The 24139-nt window shown below is 35.7% G+C and overlaps 1 protein-coding gene across 1 annotated transcript in view; it reads right to left on the bottom strand.

Moving 5' to 3' along the window:
• Positions 1–24139, bottom strand: part of Morc1 (MORC family CW-type zinc finger 1) — a 153862-nt gene that overhangs the window by 68659 nt on the left and 61064 nt on the right. The window contains exons 12-14 of the mRNA XM_077110339.1: positions 22989–23053; positions 20624–20767; positions 17328–17482 (exon numbers count right to left, since the gene is read on the bottom strand). Coding sequence (XP_076966454.1) covers positions 17328–17482; positions 20624–20767; positions 22989–23053 — 364 coding nt within the window. The remainder of the gene's footprint in view (positions 1–17327; positions 17483–20623; positions 20768–22988; positions 23054–24139) is intronic.

The raw sequence follows: 24139 nt of genomic DNA, 5'->3' as shown, positions 1-24139 counted from the left end.
CACTTTTACTTTTCACTTATTTGAATATTTTCAGTATTTTTACATGTGCATGTATTACTTGAAAAACCTTCCCCCCGCTTTTTTTTAGACAAAGAGAATCCATGTTTGCTGACCTATCCAATATGGTAACCACTAACCACAAAGTCATGTGGCCACTGAGCTCTTGAAATGTGACAGACACAGAACATTTTCATCAATGTCCAAATTTCAAAAATGTGTTCTGAAAGGCAAACCTAGAAATACATAAAATTGTGTCACCATTGAAATACTTTGATATATGGCTGTGTAATTCATACAAAACACAAATAAGTGACCTTCCTATTCCTGCTAAAATTCAGGCCCAGAATGCTATGTACTTTTAGGACCAGTAGAGGAAAATCTCAGCTTTCAAAATGGACATACTTGTTGGGCTGGACTGAAAACAAACCTCACAGATTTCTTCTGGTCTTCTCTCCTTAGAGAATTCCAAGCTGCTCTTGCCCCCAAATTCTCCTTTGTATTCTGCTTTTTCTGCTTTCAGTTCCAACTCTCAGTTTCAGCTCTTGGCTCAGTATTTGGTTGTAGTCCACCTCACACTTCACCTCTCTGCACAGCAGATCCTGGAGCACTACTCTGGAATCTGAGGCTCTGCTTCCCTGACTTCTATATTAACCCTTGGTCTTTACTACATCAAGGCAGGGGTTCTACCGAGTTAAAAGACATATGGAAATGAGTGTTGGCTCTGTCATGCATTAGTTGTAGTGGGCAAGCCGCCAAGTTTTATTACCCATAAAGTGAGTGATGACAAGAACTTGACTTACAGGATCAACATCATTATAGATTAAATATGAAGGCACTTTAAGAAACAGAACCTCAAGGATTCTGGGAGTGAGAGACACCAGAAATCTGTTTCACCACCTAGACAAAAAGTGAATGAACAGAACTTAATATAACTGTTTTGGAATTCTGGAGTTGACATCTAGAGCTACACAGAGATTGTCTACAACAATTTTTTTTAAGTAACAACAAAAAAAAGCAAACATTAGTATGGAATAGTGAGAATCTGATTTCCAGAGTTAATCTGATAAGTTTATCAGATTCAAAGTACAGCTTACAAATAACAGCAAAAAACACACAAGGTATTTGAGGGAAATAGAGTTCATTCAAAAGAAAAAAAATAAACCAACAGAAACTGTCTCTGAAAAAGAAATAATGGCAGATCTACCACACAAAGTCTTTAAAACAATAATCTTAAAAATGTTAGGAAATTAAAAAAGAAAAGAAAAAAGAAAAAGAAAAAAAGAACTAGAGAAAATCATGGTAAATGTTTGTGTGTGTGTATATATATATATACACACACACACTACACACATACATACACACACACACACACACACACACACACAGAGAGAGAGGGAGTAGAATACCAATAAAGAAATAGAAGACTTAAAAAATCAAAAAGAAATTCTGGAGCAAAAAAAAAATACAATAAGTGAAATGAAAAAAATTCACTGACAGGATTCAAATGCATATTTGAATAGGCAAAAGAACCAATAAATTTGAAGAAAATATAATAAAAAAGAACAACTGAAGAAAAGAGAACAGAGTCTAAGGGACCAAGAAGACTTTATCAAGGGAACCAACATATGCCTTGTCTCAATAACCACCAAAGGAGAAGAGAGAAAATTAAGAGACAGAGATTACTTAAAGAAACAATGGTTGAAATGTACCACATTTGATTAAAAACATAAACATTCAAGTAACTTAAACAACTCCAAGTATGGTAAAGTCAAAGAGACTCAGATCAAGACACATTATAGTTAAACTGTTGAAAGGTGAAGAAAAAAAGAATTTTAAAAACAAAGAGAAAAATAATTCATTCCATACAGGAGATGCTCAATAAGGTTATCAGCAGATTTCTCATCAGAAACCTTAGAGGTCAGAAAGCAGTGATCCAGTATTCAAAGTTGCTCAAACAAAATAAACATCCAAAAAAGAATCCTATTTCTGGCAAAACAAAACAAAACAAAACAAAACAAAACAACAAAAAACAACAACAACAACAAAAAACTTCAAATGCTAATGGGAACTACTGAGAGTCCTGCAGGTTGAAATGAAAGGATACATGATAATAACTAGAAACTATATAAAGAAATACAGATCTAATTAAAGGTAAATACATGGGAATTATAAAACCTAGTAGTATTGTTGCAATTGTGTAAAACTACACTTTTTTCCTCTATAGAATTTAAAAGACTAATGCATTAAAAGATTATTATTTCATGTTTTTTATAGACAGTGTATAAATGTATCATTTTGTGACACAACCGAAAAAGGTGGAAGAGCTTTTCAAGGAGACCTTTTTATGTTATTGAAGTTAAGCTGATATAAATTCAAATTAGAAGTTCTAACTTTAGTGTGTTAAATGTGATACCCACAAAAGAAATGGCTGAAGAATAGATATAATAAGAGATGAAAAAGGAGTTTAAATGTTTTGCTACAAAAAAATCAACTAGACACAAAAGAAACAGTAATGCAGGAAATGAGAAACAAAAAAGCTGTACAGCACATAGAAAACAATTAGTAACATGACCAAAGTGCTTATCAGTAATTATTTTGAATATAAATGGAATGAACTCACCATTCAAAAGGTAGATTAGCAGAATGAATTAAAAATGATCCCAGTATATGCTGTTTAGGCACAAATTATTTGCAAATGAGATGATGAAACAAGGTATTTCTTGCAAAAAATAACCAAAATACAACAAGGGGAGGGGGCTATGCTAATAACAGGCAAAACAAACTTCAAATAAAAAATTGTTATAAGAGACAATGAAGGATATTATATTTAATCAAAGGTACAGTATAGCAAGAAGATCAAAGAAATATAAACATTTATACACCTAGGAAGAAAAATTTGACAAAACTGGAGTGAGAAACAGTTTTACAATAGTAAATGGAGATTTCAATAACTTACTCTCAATATGGATAGAAAACGAGACAGAAAATAAGTAAGAGTAAGAAGACAGGGAAATTAAACAGGACAATGAACTGACCAGATTTAAAAATTGATAGATTTAAAAATATATAAAAAGCTTGCATTAATGTTAACATTACTGTTATGTATAAAAAATGAATCTCCTCTGATAAATCATTTTGTCAGTTTTCATGTAACAAACTTAAATAAAAATTCAATTGACTACTAATTTTATTGTTGAAAATATTATTTTCAAAATCTTGAGAAGCAACACCATCGAGTTTGTGGGCGTGTGCAGTTGCACTCTCTCTCTCTCTTCCCCTACATGTATGTGCACAAGAAAACAGCTCCTGAGAGTACCTACAAACCTCCAAAAGAGGCCTCGGAGTGAATTCTACCTTGCCAGCATCTTTTTTAAAATTTTATTTGTTCTAATTAGTTGTACGTGACAGCAGAATACGTTTCAATTCATTGTACACAACTGGAGCACAACTTTTCATTTCTCTGGTTGTACCTGATATAGAGTTGCACCATTTGTGCAAGCATATATGTACTTAGGATAAGGATGTTCTCTTATTCCACCATCTTTCCCACCACTATGCCCCCGCCACTCCACTGATTCCCCTCCACCCAATCCAAAGTTCATTCTTCCCTTCCCTTGCCCGCCCCCTCACCATTATGAATCAGCATCCACATATCAGAGAAAACATTTCGCCTTTGGTTTTTTTGGGATTGGCTTATTTCACTTAGCATGATATTCTCCAACTCCATGCATTTCCTGCAAATGTCATAATTTTATTGTCTTTTAAAGCTGAATAATATTCCACTGTTTATAGACCACAGATTCTTTATCCATTCACCTATTGAAGGGCATCTAGGTTGGTTCCATAGTTTAGCTACTGTGAATTGAGCTGCTATAAACATTGACATGGCTGCATCACTGTAGTATGGTGGCTGATTTTAAGTGATTTGGGTATAATCTGAGGAGTGGGATAGCAGGGTGAAATGGCGGGTACCTTTCCAAGTTTTCTAAAGAATCCCATAATGCTTTCCAGAATGGTGACATCAATTTTCAGTCCCACCAAAAATGTATAAGTAAGTATACCTTTTCCCCTGACATCTTTGCTAACACTTATTGTTGTTTGTATTCTTGATAATTTCCATTCTGACTGGAGATAGTTAAAATCTTAACACTTTGATCTTGGATTCTTTAACCTCTAGAACTGCAAGAAAATAATATCTATTGTTTAAGTCAACCAGACTACAACAGCCTAACCTAATACTTCGCATTTGACATCTCCACCTGTAAATAATCCCCTGGACATGCTTTCCTTCTTGCCTCTTCATAATCCACTTTCACGCAGACATCACAGTAACAAGGTTAAATAGTATGATTAAATAATTCCTTTTAACCCTTCCAATGACTTCCCACAATATGAAGAATGAAATGCAACCCCCTAAACAAGGCTTTCAAGGTTTCTCTTATCTAGTCTCCACTTCATTTCATTTCATGACTGTCTTTCGGCCTGTTATGTTCAACTACAGAAACTCCCTCAGATTTAAACATACTAAACCATACAACTCAGAATAAACAAACAGATAAAATAGAAAGCATCTTCTCTGATCACAGTAAAATGTAGCCCCAGAACTAGAAAGGCTGATTCAGGAAGATCTCTTGAGCCCAAAAGTTTGAAACCCATCTGGACAACAAAACCAGAAACCATCTTGAGGGAAAAATAAATAAATGAATAAACAAACGAAAGAAAGAAATATAGGAAAATTCACAGATTTAAATTATACAATGTACTATTAAAACAGCCTAAAGAATCAAGGAAGATATCACAATTGGCAACTGGAAAATACTTAAAGATGAAAGAAAACAAAAACACACCACATGAATAACTTATGGGACACATCAAAAGCAGTGCTTCAAGGGGCATTTATATCTACAAATGCTATAATTAAAAGAAAAATAAAGAAAGAGAAGGTCTCAAATTTTAAAAATCTAACTTTACAATGTAAGAAACTTTTAAAAAAAAAAGAACAAATGCAAAGCTTTCAGAAAGAAAAAAAAAGTAAAGGATACAGCAGTAGTCAGGTGTGGTGGTGCAGACCTATAATCGCAGCTATTCGGGAGGAACGCAAGTTCAAGGCCAGCCTGCACACCTTAACCAAAATCATGTCTCAAAATTAAAAAAAAAAATTAAAAGGCTTTGAGATATGTAGCTTAGAGATTCAGCAATTGCCTAACATGCACAAGGCCCTGGGTTCATTCCCTAGTACCACAGACACACAAAATTGGAGAAGGAATAAATAGAGAATAAAATAATAGGGTAAAATGACAAAATCAAAATTTAGTTTTTCAAAAAGATGAAAAAAATTGATAAACCTTTACTGATGGACTAGGAAAAAAAGGAGGTTCAAATTACCAAAACCAGAAATGAAACTGGAAACATTATCACCAATTTTATAGAAATAAAGGACTTTAGGACAGACAGTACTGTGAGCAATTACACATTACAAACTGGATGACTTAGATGAAGCAGCCAAATTCCTAGAATCAGAACCTACCAGGGTTAAACTATGAATAAATACAAATTCTGAATAGACCTATAACTAATGAGAACATTAAGTAAGTAATCAAAAATCTTCCAGCAAAGAAATGCCCTGGACTAATAGTTTCACCAGTGAATTCTACCTAATGTTCAATAAAAGTAATGTCAATTCTTCTCAGACTTTAAAAACAACAACAAGAAGAAAAAATGGAAGAGGAAGAAACCTTCTTCCTTAACTCATTCTATGAAGCTGGCATTACTCCTATGTCAGAATCAGAAACAAGCAAACAAACAAAAAACCACTACAACAAAAGAAAACTATAAATCAATATTCCTTATGAGAAAAATGCAAAACTTCTCAACAAAATACTAGCAAACTGAGTTCATCAGCATAATAGAAAGGATTATACACCATGTGAAAATGGTCAATGTTATGTGGTGTGGATTTTACCACAATAAAAAAAATGGGGGTGGGGGGGATACAATAGAACCCTGCAGAAATTTAACTTGCTGCTGTATTGTATTTGTCCCCTTTCTAAACATCACTTCCTCAGGAAGACCACACCTTTCCAAAGGAAGAGCCATGCTTTGTTGTTGGTGCATCTTCCATGCAGAGCTCAGCATCCTGCACCTCAAAAGCCCTCAAAAAATGTTGCTGTTGCTATTCTTGACAAAATTCCTCGCTAATTTGTTGTTTGTGGTAAAATGAAGGTGACATAATGTTTCTCCCAGAAAACATCAGAAACATTAAAACAGTTAATATAAAACAGCTAACTTGCAAGATGAACATCCACTGTGATCCCAACACCAACAGTTTAAGAGGGGGAAAACTAGTAGGTTGTTAAAAACATAAGCATGTGTTCCTCAAGGGCACAGTGATCTTCTCCCTCCTGCTCTGTGATCACACCACCCTTAAATACTTACACATTATGTTCTTATTTACTCTCTATTTTCCCCTCTGAATAAATCCTTGAAGACAGGGGTTATTCACCACATCTTATTTACAGTAGCTGGCTCACAGTCCCATTTTCTTAAGGGAGTAAATACTCTTGAAGAAGTGTTGCCTATGAAAGGCAGAAATGGAAAATTCTCTAGCCAAACATCTGAAGACCAGGTCTAATAAAAGACTTGACAATATCTGAGGTAGTTACCAGGGTAAAGAAATCAAAATTATTGGGGGCAGAGTTTATAAATAGTTTTTGACAAGTAGCAATGGAATCTCAACTATTTTCCTTCAAATAAAGATGACTCCAAAATGCACAACTTGCGTTTGTGCTTATTGTGGTATAAAAACAAGTTTTCCATGGAGTGGATTCTGGAGGTTTAGGGAGGTGCTTCAGCAAGCAGATAGGTAAGAAGGCAGAGGGATGGCAGGGGGAAGAAAAACATCACATGGTTTCTCTTTTTGTTTATGCAGTTCTCAGTCTACACGGTTTTATACCACCACTCTTTGTTTTCTTCAAAATCCACATATTACAAAATGATAGTGATGACTGACGTTGGAAGGTGCATACCTACTGACATTCTCCAAACTGTGTCTGCAGGAAACAGGCTGAGAGTTTACATTTATAAAAATTCTTGTCTGACCTAGTCTTGCAAGAAATAACAAAACCAATAACAATAATTATTCTTAGTTTGAGGTTGGCCTTCACAAATACAGTGGAATGTAATTATTGATGTTTTTAACATTGGGGTTTAATATCTGATATTCGTGTTAATGTGTCTTAACAAAAGTTTTAAAATTGCCCTTTCACCTCGATGTGAATAAAAAAATCAAGAGCTAAATTTCAAAACTTAAAGAGTAATTGACTTTCTAAAATGTGTTAAATATATCAGGGCACCTATGAAACAAGCCATGCAGCTAATCCTCAATTTATTGACTCCCAATTATTTTGGCATCCTTGAGGTAGGCTGATTAAAAAATTCAGTTTACTATTGTACAGTGCAAACAGATGAAAGCAAACACAGCTAATATTTAGAATTATAAAATAATCTGTATCTTGAAACTTTTGTTTTAAAAACCGACAAACTCATTAAATTAATGGGATAATCTGGGATTAATGCACACAGAATTAAAGTCTCAATTTCTAGAATAAGTATTTGAGAAAAACTGTGAAAGGTTAATTTACTGCTAGCTATGTTTGGAATACTTTATTCAGAGGATTCTTAATGCTTAAATTAATCTGATTAATTTTTCAGGAGCCTTTTAGAACAGGAAAAAATAATCAAAAACACTGCAATAGCTTACTCAAATTTTACCAAAATTCAGTAACTAAACGAGTAGTTCACACAGTTAATTTCTGTCTCTTAAAAAAAATAGGATAAATGAACATCCTCCAGCACATCAGCTTCATATTCATTTACAGGTGTACAGTGACATCCAGGAAATCAATCAGTCAGGAGAAAAACAATAATAATAAAAGTCAATAGTAAACTATCAAAGTGAAGCTCTGATGGTCTCCATCAAAATAAAGAGCCTATAACAGTTGATAAACTCAAGGCACCAGGAAAATCATAAACTAGAGAAGCTGTTTAAATCGGGTTCCTGCCTTCAGGTGATGCCTGCAGGTGGTGCTGCATCTAAGTCAACAATGGTATTCTGTTTTTGAGGTTCTCCTGAGATAGAAATTGTCTCTCTTCTCAGGGCACTGTTCAATCACAGTTCCTCCTCTGGTGGATACAGTCCTGTTTTTCTTGCCACTCGCACTTTTGGCTAATGTAATGGGCAGACGCTTGACCCTTCTTAATTAGGTCCAAGATGTGATCGATTATCCTCTATATTCTTAATGGAAACTCTGGATCAGGGAGGCCAAAGTGGTTTCAGAGAATAATGCCAACTTGGTCCATTGATGATGATGCCTGGACCACTCTTGAGAAGAGCCACCAGGGCATTGCTGCCTCAGGAGGAAACACTGTGATGGCTTACATATGGTTCATGCGATACGAGAAAGCTCCTGAGATCTGAGGCAGGTTTGTTCCCCTTGTTTTTCACTCTCTACATCAGTCTACTTGAATGGAAGAAAAGCAAGGCAAGAAATGTGGTGGTGAAGTGCCACAGTCCTCCTTCCCATTCTTTCTCTTGGATCTTGGGTTTGGCCAAGTGGGGTTTGGCAGTCAGGTATTATTGGTACAGTCAGTGGTAGAAGCATGTGGCAGCTGCTTTTCCATTACACAGTGTACTGTAAGCACAGTATGCTGCAGAGCAAATCTCCAGGCATCTGCAAGTTGGTCCAGCGCACTCTGTTACCTGCATCATTTCACCTGGCAAGGGAGCTGAAAGGGAACTGTCACTCTACAGTTCCTTACCAGTGGTTATCCACCTTAAATATGAGGACTTCTTTAAGCTGCAAAAATATTCAGAACCATTCCCCCAACCTAAGAAAATATATGATACAAACTATGAATTTAATAACTTTCTAATGCTTTATTTTTATTAATATGCATAAATTTTACATACTAATGAAATGTGATATTTTGGCAAATGCAGCCTTCCCTTATTCATCCCTCTACCCTTCCCAACCTCTAATAATCACTCATGTTCAGGCCAACACATTAGCTTCCCCATGAGAACATGTAGTAGTTGTTTTTCTATGTCCTGCTTATTTTACTTAACATAATATCTTCCTATTCCATCCATTTTTGTTGCAAATGACAGGATTTCATTCTTCTTTATGGCTGAATAATATTCTGTTGTGTGCATGCATATATATATATATGCCTATATATATATATGCATATATATAAAATTTTATTTATCCATTTGTCTGTTGATGAGCACTGAGGTTGATTCCATAGTTTAGCTATTGTGAACAGTGCCACAGTAAACACGCAGTATCTCTTTGCTATACTTATTTCATTCCCTTTAGATATATACCTAGAAGTGGGACAGCTGGGTCATATGGCAAATCTATTTTTATTTTTCTGAGGACCCTCCCTACTGTTCCCATAATGGTTGCACTGATTTACATTACTAACAGTGTATGAAAGCTGCTTTTGCTCCAGGTCCTCACCAACATTTGTTATTGTTTTGATAATAGTCATTCTAATTGGGGTGAGATGAAATATTGAAGTTTTGATTTGTATTCCCTCATAGCTAATGACACTGAGCATTTTTTTCATGTATTTGTTAGCCATTTGTACTTCTTTTGTGAAGTGTCTATTCAGATTATTTGCCCATTTTTATTGGATTATTTGGGGGTTTTGTTGTTGTTGTTAACCTTTTTGAGTTCTTTTTATATTCTAGATATTAGTCCTTTGTTTGATTAACAGTTGGCAAATACTTTCTTCCATTTGACAGATTATCTGTAATTCTACTTGACTATTTTAATTTTGTTTTGTATGCTGTAGAGGCCACATCCAGAAAAGTCACTTCTCGTATCAATGTCTAAAAGTGTGTTCTCTCTTTTCTTCTTGTAGTTTTAGATCTTACTTTTAGGTATTTAATCTATTTTGAGTTGATTTTTGTATAGGGTGAGGGACAGAGGTCAAGTTTCCATTTTCTACAAATAACATCCAGTTTTCTCAGCACCATTTTTAATAACACTTATGAGAAAGTTTATATTTTACTACTCCCAACTACATATGCTTGAACATCTGTAGCATATTTTTGAATGATGTATAGTGCCATTTTAGACAATAACTGGCAGACCAAGTTACTCAAGAACTACCTAGTATACTTTCCGGTTCCCCAGGGCCACTTGGCTCCCAAATGAAAACCACATGTGCATGGAAAGTATAGGAGAAGGTCTAGAGACCTCCTTGTTCACCCTCAAAAGCAAGACTGAGGAAAGTTGTGCTTCCTCTGGTTCTTTTCTCAGGAAGAAATAACTTTTACCTTCTGTACTTAGGCTATATTTCTATTTAGTACTATCACTGTTTTCCTTTGGATACATTCATTTCTCTTATTCTCTCTAAAATGTGGAAATCAAAACTCAATTTAATAATCAAAAACACATTCTTAGAGTTCTGTGCTATCGAGGATAATAGCCTAGCCAGATATGTGTCTTTCTACTATCTGGGTTACAGATTAACTTTCTACAAGGACTCTCCTTACATTACTCAGGCATATAGGAAGCCTGCTGAATTAGTTAATGTTCTTAAAATGCTAAAGATTCATATTTGATCTTCCAATTAATACAATTTATGTTCAATTCTGATTGCATTGCTTTATTTTTCATAAATAGGAAGAATATTTTTAAATAAATTTTACTGTGCTACCTATTTAAGGTAGACAAGTCTTTATGTGACACGTATAGTTAATATAAAGGTTACTTACTATAGTAACACCGTTGAACTTATCCATCATCTCACAGTTACCTTTTTTCTTTGTCTTTTTGGCAATAGCTGACAAAATATACTTATTTAACATGAATCCATATATAGTATAATTTTATTCCCTATAGTCTTTATGATATACATTAGATTGCTGGTTGCATTAAATTCAGAGTAGTTGAATATAACTTACTCTTCTTTACTAAGGTACACGTTAGCCGACTGGTGAAAAGAGTTTTGAAGTCTTGCTCAAAATTGGAGAGGGAAACTAAACTGTGAGAATCAAATGGTATCAAATTCCCAGACAAAATAAGAGTGCTAGACTTTTAGTATTTTATTTGCAACATGGGTGAGATCCTATGAGATATTTTAGCAAGAAACTTGACTGTGGATGTAAAAAATGTCATTTATCATTATAATACAAGTGTAGTCAGAAAGAATAGGAAGCGTAAGTGCTGTCAATGATGATAATTCCAATTACCAGGTGAAAGCAATGTAAATGGATCAAATCTGAAAATGTGATTTTTTCCCCCAATAAAAATCAATCTGATGAACTTCTGAATCATCTTGTTATTTGCTGGGAGCTGACATGAAGTAATGGTTTTAAAGCATACATTGATGCCGCACAAACAATTAGAGTCAATCGTGTCTTACTGTTTTAATTGTCTCTAACTCCTCTTACATTAAGCTTTTATTCAAAGCAAGTTTTTAGCATAGTTCTGTTGCTTTTGTTACATAGTCAAATTACCAACTAATATGTATAACCAAATAGTATATGTAAGAAAGTTTTTCTTGATAGAAGTATTAGAGCTAGTGAAATAATAAAATGTGTTACGATACAAGTTGTTTTTAACTTCTATGGATTTTGAGCATTGATCGTTAATTTCTCTAATATCATTAAAAGAGAGATAATTGGATAATATATGACTCCACAAAAAGCACACCTGAACTTGATCAAACTGCTAGTCCATAATCTACCAATTTACAAAAAAAAAAAAAAATAAACAGACTGGAAGAATGTGCCATACTGCAGGATAATCTAGACTGTGTGGAAACCATAGGACAATCAGCCCCACAAATAAATAGGAAGTATAAACAAGTGGGGGCGAAGAGGTCAGAAGGAAGGGAGGGGCCTATGTATTATACTATGACAGGAGATCATCAGAAATAGGAACAATAACAATTGGGTACTTATTTACTGAAGAGGTATTGACAATTTTTAGGTGTGATATTTGTACTGTGGTTTTCAAAGAGCACTTACTGTTTTAAAAACACATTCTAAAAACTTAGAAATAATTTTGGAATTGTCTTCTTCATTGCGGTGAGAGAAAAGCCAGAAATATAGATGAAATCAGCTTCTCTATGAATTGATAAGTGTTGAAACTAGATGATGGGTTTATATGGCTTCTGTACAATATTCTCTTTATTTCTAATTTTGAAATTTCCATATTGAAATTTACTAAGTTTACTAAGGCTACCATAACAAAATGCCACAGAGTGGGTGGCTTAAACAACAGGAATTTATTTTCTGTTCCAGAGGCTGGAAGTCCAAGATCAAGATAATGGCAGGCAGAGTCTCTTCTGAGGGTCCCAAACCTTCTTGCTGCAGCCTCACATGATCTTTTCTCTGTTCAACCCATCCTTGGTGTCTCTTTGTGTATCCAAATTTCCTCCCTTTACACTCCAGTCAGTGGGGATTAGAGCCCATTTTAACTTAAATACTACCTAAAGGGCCCATCTCCAAATGCAGCCACATTCTAAAATACTGGAAGTAGGGCCTCAAGATATGCATTTGAGAGGGACATGATTCTACCCAAAACACCATACAAAAATTTATATAAACAATAGAATACAATATTTGTAACACAATGTTTTAAGACAAAGTAAAATAAATACATAAAACCTATAGCTTAGAAAATGAAATTAACAAGACATCAATTGTTTCTCAGCCTTGTCTCATGTTTTCGCCTTTTAATATTTATATAGCTCTCCCACTCAATATATATCCCCAGCCGAGAAATTGTATTTCATTTTTTTCTAATTTTTTTTTAGTTGTAGTTGGACACAATACTTTTACTTATTTATTTTTATGTGGTGCTGAGGATCGAACCAAGTGCTAGGCGAGCACTCTACCACTAAACCACACCCCCAGCCCATATTTCATTTTCTGATAGTGCACTTTTGAGATCTTAGAGACTAAATACATAATGAAAGAAAATTTTGTTGTGAGAAGCTAGCTATATCCAGTACTAGACATTATCTTAACAGAAATATTCATCTTACAAATATTGTGCATAAACTTGGAAATTGACAAGAGTTAGATGACAGCATCACTAGGAAAACCTACAATTGGTTCACTGTCCTCAATCATGTGCCATGTGCCCATTTCTATATCAGGAGAGATCCCAGAGCTTGTGTTTCTTTCTCTATGCAATAGGATTTATGTGAAATCACAGAGAAAATGCTAGCCAGGCTTTGCACAAATATGGAAAAACAATACGTTAGTTATAAGTCAGCACTAGATTCAAAGAAAAGCCCTGACAACTCGAATGAATGAAACCAAATAAAGTGATAAAATTTAATAAGGTAAAGTGCTTCATGGTACAGTAAGGCCCAAAAACACTAACTGGAAAAATATAAGTAGAGAGAAGTGTAGCTCTATAGGAACACACATTAGAAATTTTGTTGAAAATTTTTGGTAATAAAGACAGTAAGAGTCAATGTGCTTACTGAGAGTTAATATATGATTAGGCTACACCATCAACATTACAAAATCTCAGAAGAAAAATGATGAGACCATTTCACTTGAGGATGTCCAGGTTTCACTGGGAACATTTTGTTTCTAGGCAATAAACTTATCATTGTAATGCTAGAATAGCAAATATATTCAATTCCATGTCAAACGAAGAACAATAATAAGAACTATTAGGATATGATATGGACCTCATTACCCTAAGTACATGTATAAAGACACGAATGGTGTGACGCTACTTTGTGTACAACCAGAGACGTGAAAAATTGTGCTCTATATGTGTAATGTGAATTGTAATGCATTCTGCTGTCACATATAAGAAATTAAATTTTTAAAAATGAAAAAAAAAGAAATATTAGTCAGGATAAAACAAGACTGAAGAGGGAGATCAGCTTGTTTTCAAATACCTGAAGGGCTGTCCTCTGGAAAGGCTTTAGGCATATATCCTGTGGCCCCAAAAGGGAAGGATCAAGTTGGCTTGGCTAACAACTCATCACTTCCCAGAAACTGGCTTCCGGCTGCATTCTTCTCTGTTAGGAACCAATCCTATTTCTAATTGTCAAGTCATCTTAGACCATCTGGATTGCTCTAACAAAATACCCTAGACTGGGTGGTTTATAAACAATAGGATTTATTTCTTATAATTCTGGAGGATGGGCACCCAAGATCAAGATCCTGGTCGATTTAGAGACTGGTGAGTGCTCACTTCCTAGTTTACAGAGTTATCTTCTCCCTTTGACCTCACTTTGGTGCAGTGGTGAGGAGCCTCCCTGTGTCTCCTTCACAATGGCATCAATCCCAATCAGGGGGCCTCTGCTCTCATGACTTATCCCAAAGGTCCCTCCTAGCAAAACCATCCTCTTAGAAGAATTTCAACTTATCAGTTTGTGCAAACGCAAGCATTCAAGATCACAATGTCCTCTGAACTGAAAGTTCTCAGACAGGGTGGACTCTGAGTGGTGCCAAGATTCATGGCCTGCCTCAAGAGGTAGCGATTTTCCTCATGGGAAGCCCTTGCTCAGGCTTTAATGACTGTGAGGTACAGGGGATTAGGGTGATTGGGTAAATGTAATTTAGCCTCTTTGTAAACTGAGGACCTATGATTTGAATTCTGCTGGAAAAAAAATATGTCATAATTTTATACCACAAATTTCATTTTAACACATCAGCTCAATTCTGATCTATTTTGGAAAAGTTTAGTAACACATTTCTACATAATTGCTTCTGTTCTAACTCAAACTTCATTTGTTGTTTCTCCCCATCTTTTCTGTCTTCTTCTCTCCCTATTCCCCAAAGCTGAAATAATAATTCCATCTTATTGCAAGGAAGCATAAAGCTTTAGAAAACAGTAGCAGACAGCGAGCTGAGGTCAGATTCAGAGTCAAGAAAAATATTTCTGAGATTCTTAGCATCCACTGTGCCAAAAGTAAATGCAGATTTGATAAATGACACAAAGTCATTACCTCTCCATTTCCCTTTCTGCTGATTCGATTTTTACAAGAGCCCAATTTTCCACAGAATCAGATCATATTTACAGCAAATACAAAGATTGCATCTTTTATTTATAAGGCAAAACAACTACCCAAATACTTTTCATTAAAAATGTGTGCCCTGCAATACTAGCTTTCAGAGTATTAGTTAAGCATTACATTACTTCTGTCCCGCACCCCTGTAGGAATTGATAAGCAAAGACCTTGAAGACGAAGCTCCTCAGAAGTTACTGAGACTATCAATCCTGACCTTCATGATTTGTTTCAGGTTGATAATGAAGTTTGGGAATGAAGTTGTGAGATGTATGAACAACTACACATGCTTGCTATTTGCTATCCCTGTTCCATTCTCTGTCTTCCTTCTAGACGAAGAGTTTTGTGAGAGAATCTGCTAGCCCTCAATCAACTTGTAGACAATTATAGAAACAGGAAAATAAGATGTGATAAATGAGTAACAATAAAAATATAAATATATTTATTTTGAACCCTATTATGTCCCTTGAGAAATGTTTGGGAAAAAAAATAGATAGAATAAGGACAAAGAGTTACACAGAGCTGGTGTAGAGAGGCTGGCACGTGATACCCAGATTGGAGAGACAACTGCAGGGTTTGTACCCAGACACAGGGAAAGGGGATGAGAGGTCCACCCACGAACAGAGTGGAGGATACCTCTCCTAAGTGTATGCTGGATGGAGATGACTCCTCTGACCTTATATTCAATACCTACATCTTTGTGAGGAAGACAAGGATGGGATCGTAGTGAAGATATGAAAATAATGGGGAGTTTGACAGTTTTCCAATGCATAGTGTTTTCCTTTAGTACCATGTCATGACACCCTTTAAAAACCAGGACATGGATGTGTGATTCATATTTCCCTGTTTATATTTATGTTTTACATTAATATCTTCCTACATTTTCCACAGCTTTAAACAGACCCTGTCAAACAATAGAGTCATTCCTATATTGTAATTTCAAACATCTCTCTGAGGGAAAAAAAGCGCATGTGAAAAAAGTATGTCTACCCAAAGAAAAATTTCATGAGTGTGCTCTTCAGAGCAGTGCTTTTCAAACTTGAATGTGCAGAGAAGCCACTTTGAGATCATGTGAAAATGCAGATTTTAAATCAGTAGGTCTCAAGTGGAGCTTCGAATTCATTCTGCTTTCTAACAACCTCCAAGTGGACAAATGCCTGCTGAGGCACAGATCACACACTGAGCAGGTTTTAGGCCATGTAATCTCATTCCCTGTTTTAACTTTCCCCTGAGTTCCTGTACTCTTCCCTCTGTTTCACTGTTGAGAAAATTTTAGGTCCTAATAGGGTGGGTACAAAAGAAAAGAAAATATTCTAAACTTCCAACATTAAGCCTAGCAATAAGATTTTAAGTCGTTTCAAGGAGAGACATTTTTTTTTTTGGACACAAATGAATTATACATACTTTCATGTAAATCACTGAACAAACTCATAACACATACACAGAAGCTTGTCAATTTCTTTCCATACATGAAGTCCTACATCTGAGTAAGTTAAAAACAAGTGTCTATTTGATTGGTCAGCTAAGCCACGATATTTGATAGGTTAGATGTGTTAGATGCATTTTTAATAAGCAGCACACCACCTAAATGTTTAAGTATCACTGAGGAATGAAGTGACCTGGATTGGTCAAATTCTCCAGACAACTAAAGTTTATCTTTGAAGTTTCTAAACATACTGATTTTGTGAAATCTCACTGGAATTAACATTCTTAATAAGTGTTAAATATACATAACAATGTTTAACGTATTACCCAGGGACAATGATTACTATTGTATGGTGTGATATAGGAATGCTCTAAGAGCTTCTAAGGTCTATGAGGGCCTGCACAGGCTCATGTGTTCCTGCACTGTGGAGTCCCCATGTCCTCTGGTGGCTTCTCAACGTGTTTGGAGACCTTCTGTCTCCCTCCTCATAGTCAGACACAACCACACTCTGCTCTCTGGCTGCCCTCTTATAATTTCTAGTCTGCTGATTTGTTTTTCACATGATATTCTGGTAAAAGTTCTAAAACTAGTTCCTATCTCACCTTTTTTTTTTTTTTCTTCTCTCTTTCTTTTCTACAGTGTTTGGATGAAACCGAGAGTCTGGAGCACACTGGGCAAAAACTCCATCACTGAGCTATGCCCCAGCCCTTCTCTCTCTGTTTTTAAAGTTGGAACTCTTTGGGGGCTTTAGGTTACTGGATACCTATATAATCATTTCAGCTTAAAGAAATCACACAGTTTGAACCCTTTTAAGCATCGCTTACTATAAGCATTGGATACTCACTGAGTCCAGTGTCCTTACAGTACTGAACCAAGTACTGTCCCATGACTTTCAGTAGATGATTATACTCTTGGACATTGAGAAATTCTTGTTTATTGTGGGATGGTTCCATGATCTCCAAGGGTATGTTAACAATTCCAACTACGCCCGCACCAAGTCTGATGGAATAAACACACATATAAATTTTATGAAATTTCGCTGCACAAAAAGAAATATCAAATATATGCTGGTAATTTGCAATCAACTTTTTTATGATTACCAATTTAATATAAAGGATTTTATAAAAGATACAAATGAAGAGCCAAATGAAGAGGAACATTGGTAAAGTCTGGAAGGATCACTTCTGTCCTGTGGAGTTGCCACCCTCCCCACGTGTGGATGCATTCATGAGCCCAGAAGCCCTCTAAACACCACTTTTTAGATATAATCAATTCGTGATTGACTTATATCTAGCTTCTCTCCTGTCTTCTATTCCCTCAAGGGTGGTAGTACTGAAAATACTAGGTTTGGATTCAAGGTGATGTCTTTCTAGTGACCAACACCCATCCTGCCAAGAGTCACATTACTGGATCAAGAGATACTCCTATCTCTCAGGAAATTATAAATTTTAGGGGCTTTGTGTTAGGAATGAAGTACAAAGACCAAATATATTCTTCACAGTCTCTGAATTGTGATAGCTTAAATTTTATAATTTTCCAACTTTTTGATAGTGTAGAAGTTGTTCAGATGCAACAGAAACAGGGCTGGGGACGCAGTTCAGTAGTAAAGCCTTTGTCAAGCCTGTGTTCTATTCCCAGTACTGGAAAGAAAGGACAGGTGGGCTCATGGGAGAAAGGAAGGAAACAAACTGCTTTAAATTGTGAATTTTGATCTTTTCCTGAACTAGTGACATGCAGTATGGTACTCTGTTGTAACAATGGGCAGTGGGCAGCAAGCCACGGCTCCCAATTAGAAAATAATTCCCATTCTACAGAACGCTGGTCAGCTAAGCCATGATGTTTGGTAGGTTAGGTGTGTTAGATGCATTTTTTATTTATGACACATTCAACTTATGATGGGGTTATTGGGTGCAATCAACTTCAAAAAAATAATAAATTCATTCTCTTGATTTGGACCATGTCAAAGTCAAACAAGTTATCTCATGATTGTATTTTATTATCATAAATCAATGGTTATCCCAGATGTCACATCATATGAAATCCCTTCAGCACATCATTACTGAATCAATGCAACTCTTCTTCCAAATCTATCTCCTTACATGGACAGTAAGGGCTGGTGGGAAGAAGCCTTTTAGCATAAACACCAGTGATGGAGGACCTTACTGAACAAACCAGCATGATCCTTTGAATGATACTGGCAAAAAGTCACTTTCTTTGTCCCCATTTCATGAGTCAGGCTGAATTTCTACTCCTCGCAGAGGCTCGTGGGGTGCTCAGTGAATTCTACTAGGGAACAGAGAGTTTCATTATCCCAAAGGGCAACAGGATCTGACTATTGGAACAGAGGGTTTTGGGGTTTGCTTGCTCCACATTTTTAGTGGCACAGATTGTAAATACCTGGGGCACTTTGCCCGTCCTGTTTGTTTTGGTAAAAAGCTTTGGTTGTCTAGCACTTTTGGAGGTTCCCCATTGCCCAACCCTGGAACACAAATGACACTTTCCCAGACCAAAGAGCCTGTCTGTTGTGTTTCTCATCACTTGCTCTTCCACCTGCCTTCCCTTCACTATTCATACTATAAGTCTAAATGTGGACATTGCTTCATCCAGGAGTCCTGAACTGACTTCCCCTCGTTTGGTTTACTGCCTCTCCTAAATGCTTTTTATTGTAGTTGATGTTCACCTCTAACAGAGTACTCATTCATTTACTCCATCATTCATTCATTCAAGCACAATACGTGGCCCTATTCCAGGAACTAGGAATATAGTTAAGAACAAGAAAGACAAGGTCCTCGTTAGGAAGGTTCTCCCATCTACTAAAGGGTGACTGGTATGATTCTAATAAGCAGATAAGTGAACAAGGTCATTTCAGATGGTGATAAGTGGTATGAGGAAAATACAGTAGGTGCTGTAATATGCAAACAGTGGCAGGTGAAGGTGACAGCAGCAGCTGTTACTTATTCAATAAGGAAGACCTTCCTACAGAGGGAACTTTGGAGCTCTGAATGACATACTAGGACCAACAGTAGGAAGGTCTAATAGGACACATATCTCAAGGTCCAGGGAAGGGCAAGTGCCTAGACCCTGAAGCAGAAATGAGCTTAGGTGATGGGAGGAACAGAATGCAAAGAGTTTGGGGATGGGCAAAGGAGTGGGGCTCACAGCTAGGCAGAGGCCAGATCCCTGGAAGATGTAGTAGGCATTTCTACAAACAGCTCTGGGGTTTTAAGCAAAAGAATCAATTATTTCAGGTTTTAAAGTTCATTATGGCTTTTTAAAAGAAAATGCATATTTGAGGGATTGAAGACATAGCTCAGTAGGTAGAGTGCTTGCCTTGCACCAAAAAAGAAAAAAAAAAAAAAAAGCATATTCAAATGCTTATCTCTTTCCCTGAACTACATGTTCTTTAGCAAAAGATATTTATTGGTTCTTGAGCATTTTGTCCTCAAAGATGAGTACAGTGCCTGGCACATAAACAGCAATAATACTGCGTGAATAATAAATTAATTGCTATTCAAGAGGAAGGTGATAAGTGCTCTCTTGACCCTTTCTACTCTGCGTGGATATTCTGTCTGACTCTGTCCTTTTGTATGGTGTCTCTTCAGGCCTCTACATGACTGATGAAAGTTGCTTGTGAAGTACAGACCATTGGAAAACAACAGAATGTATTACTCTGGAATTTAAAAGGGCTGGAGTCTTCAAAAAACATGTCCTCATGAAGGTCACTGGCAAGACCTCACACACGTAGGGGCTGTACAGAATGTTAAATATGGTTGCTCTCCAAGCCTGTGGATATTTCTTCTCTTTTCTCTTCTAAAATGTCTTTAATGTGTCTGTATTATTTTTAAATTGGTGAAACATTAAAAACCCAAAGAGATGGCTCAAGGTATGGTTAAAACATCAAGCTGTTTAAGAAAGGCATTGAAAAAAAATGTTTCCAAAAGTGTGTTTTTGCTTTAGAGCAAGCACACAGCTTCACTGGTAATATAAATTAGGCAAATTAATGCCTGCACATTGACAGGAAGGGTGAACAGAGAATATGACACCTGCCCCCATTAGGATTAATCACTCATCTCATTCCACAAACCCTTAATACAACCTCCCTTTTCCTGCTTGTGCATCTGAAAACAAAACCATACTTACAAGGACTTCAGTTTCAACTGTGGCCCCACTTTCTCATGCATTTTGATCAAACGGTTATTACTGTAAATGAACATGCCAGCTCGGCTTCGGTTTTCTATGTTCACTCCAAAGAACAGGAAGAGCGTTCTCGCTTTTTTTAATTCTCTAGAGTTATATGTAGAAAAGTTATTTATTAAATAAAATACACAGTTTACAAAACTGCTAATAGTTAAACTTAGAAGGTACACATAAAGGAGTGATATATAACATTTCCAGATATTTTGCAAAACCTGGTGGATACACTCAGTATCTGTATAGCCAAGTTTTCTGCATAGATATGATGCAAATAACATAAGCATTCTTTGATTCAAAAACAAACCTGTTAAACTTAGAAAAGCCAGAAAAAGCCAAAAGAGTTCTGAAATGTTAACTGATCTGATATGTACATTTTAGCATTTTTGGAAAATGTTAATTTGACTTTTTTCAAAATTTTAGCTATTTCTTACACTGGATGTCACTTCAAACTTTCAGAATGTTCTCAAGTCTCCAAATATCTGATACAGATCAGAATGTGCCAAAAGATGTTCTTTAGCTTTCTCTCTAACCTTTTCTAAATATCAAAGGTAAATAAAAGTTAATAAGGCAAGTTTACAAGAGCAACAGATATGAGCTCCTATTTTTCTGTCCTGCACTATGTTTTGTGTGATTTTTCTATTAAAAGTATTATATATATATATATATATATATATATATATATATATATATATATATATATTTCTCAGAAATTGAGAAATAGAAGAATGTGACAGAAAGAACTACAGTCTGAGGAGGTTGCTGCAAACTGTCAAAAGTTTGTGTCATATGAAGGGGTGGACTTGACTTCAAACACAAGTTTACCATTGTAACAACTGGGCAACTACAGAGGAACTACTAAAACATTCCATCTCACCTAAAATATAGGGATGACATCCCTTAGTCACTTGGGATGTCATGAGGACTAAAGAAGATAATTTTAAAATATTAACCTGAAACAAATGAAGTACATCACAAATATTGTTTTCCTTTTCTAACCAAGAATGACAACTAGTAGAATTCTTTCCTTGTACTCCCTTTATAGCCTCCCTCCCTCCACAAACACAGCTGTTCTCTACAGGTTCATGACCATGTACTATTACGACAGACACGATAGACCTACTGGGGTGATTCAAGGAAATAATGAAGTTCCATATGTCCACCTCTGTGGATATGGTATCACAGAGTACCACAGACTCAATGAGAAGTTGTAGGCATGGTCAACATACCATGCATTTATTAAATGCATGTACATCTTAGGTAAACAGGGATTGAACTTTTTCTCAAAAATCTTTACTCGACTAGGAGATCAGAACTCTAAACAAGAGTACTGTTTAAGGGACTACAAAAGAGGACATGATATATCACTCTGTAGTAAGTGACAAATTGATTATGTTCAAGTTTTTTTTAAGTATCATTTTTCTACATAAACAAGTTCAAGAAAATTGGCATAATTAGTAGTGAAATATAGACATTCACTTTTTATAAATTACACTATGATTATAAACAAGTCATCCACAAGGTTTCTCACTCTGAAGACTTCAGAGAAAGTGTTGCCTTTCAATTAAAATTTCTATGACATTTCTTTAATTATTCTTATAAATGCATAAGTATCATTTCAAATTTAAGTTTTGAGGAAGATTATAGTTATATGACAGTGGCTGATTCACCAAAAAGTAATGTTCAAAACCAAAATGAATCATTTTTCTCTAAAAAATGGGTTTCCCAAAAATATCAGTTTTCAAAATCTGACCTTAGTTGGGCAGCAGTGGCTATACCCAAATTAATTTGATCAGTATTTGTGCTACAGTCAGCCTTACAAATGTAAATATTTTACTTCTTTTTTACATAATCTTGTTAATTTTACTTTAGGCACATATAAACGATACACTTACTTGAAATATTATTTCCTATCTAAGTTTCAGTTCACTAGACAAAGGAAGTAATGGGGACCAACCCTCTAGAGTTAAGTAAAAAGAACAGAGGGACAGGAAAGCTGTCTGTGGATCTCTTGGGCAGTGCACTTCTTTATCCCGACATAACGGCAGATTCAACTACCAATGCTGAACTCGTTTCTCACTATTTTTCAGAAGTTTGAACATTATGTAGATACTTATGTAAACACACCAATATATAGTTACACTGTTTTATCTTGGTTGAGGAATGCTGATCATTTTAGGATAAATATACTAAGATATAACAAGCTGAAAAAGAGAAATTGTCACAATAACCACCAAGTCTGTCCACTTAGAAATCAGAGTTTGTTTTAACACAGCATAGAGGATTCTTTCAAACAGAAAAACTCATGTCTTACCTCTGTTTCTCTTTAAGATTCTTATGCTTGGCTTCTACATCTTCCAAAGCTTTCTGTAATATATCCTAGAGAAGTACATTTGGTTGGGAAAGAACATAAAGCCATTAAATTAATGAAAGGTGAGTACTATTATCCTATCATCCAAATATCTCAAGGCAGATCACACTGCTTAATAGATACTCAGTAGATATTTGAGAAACCCTTAAATTCCAAAAGCTTAGAACATAAAACCAGTCCTAACCCATTTGTCTTTTTTTGCACATATTCAGATGTCCTCTCTAAAAAGAGAAAGAATCTGTACACCCATAATGCCATAATACCTCTGACGTAAACTTCATGAAAACTTGGGTAAGTTATTTTTTGTATCTAGGCTCTGGCTTTTGGGAACAGAAAATGTTATTTACAATTATGTTATCTAAGACTTCTTTCAGAGAAAAAGTAGTTATTAATAAATGTTGCTAATAGCCAGAAGAAAATGTCTCCTTCCTATCAAGTTAGATACCTTTGAACAATACTCCCCAAATTTCCCTGCATAGAATACCCCATCTGGAGGCTTTCTCCCTTTCAGTCTGCTCTAATGCCAGCGATTTTATATACTGGCTACTTCAGTACCCTATCTCAAATATGCTGTAACCCAGGCAGAAAAAGGAAAAACAGGTCACTACCATTCTCACAAACAGGAAATGACTTCTAATGAGTTTCATTCACCAGAAGTAAAAGATGGATATCTCTTTTGATGGATATACCACCTACTGATACTATTTTCCTTGTCTTTCAAGTAAGACAATAAAAAATGGTTGGTAAGTATTTCATTTCAAATTCAACTGCGTGGAAGTATTTAAAAGATCAAAAATTCAGGTCATTTGGCTTTGCTCCCTTCTCTGCATTAAAGTAACCAGGGCACCTCAGAGCAACAACGCAAACTAGTCAAAGACATCCCCACCCTTCCTAGTATCAGCACAGAGCAAAGGGGTCGTGAGAAGAAGCAGGCAGAGGCAGCAAAGCAAGGGTCTGGCCTATTAGAGTCCGTTTCTCTCTACTCTCAACGACAGAAAGCAAAGGGAATCGATTTCTTAGATACAAAATAAAAAAAGCTTAAACTATGAAAAAATCAATAACAATAAGATAGGTTTACCTTTAACTTAAAAAGA

This window comes from Callospermophilus lateralis, chromosome 10, assembly GCF_048772815.1.
Source record: "Callospermophilus lateralis isolate mCalLat2 chromosome 10, mCalLat2.hap1, whole genome shotgun sequence".
Taxonomy (NCBI): Eukaryota; Metazoa; Chordata; class Mammalia; order Rodentia; family Sciuridae; genus Callospermophilus; species Callospermophilus lateralis.
The sequence above is the reverse complement of the archived record's forward strand: the minus strand, read 5'-3'. Positions and strand labels throughout refer to the sequence as shown.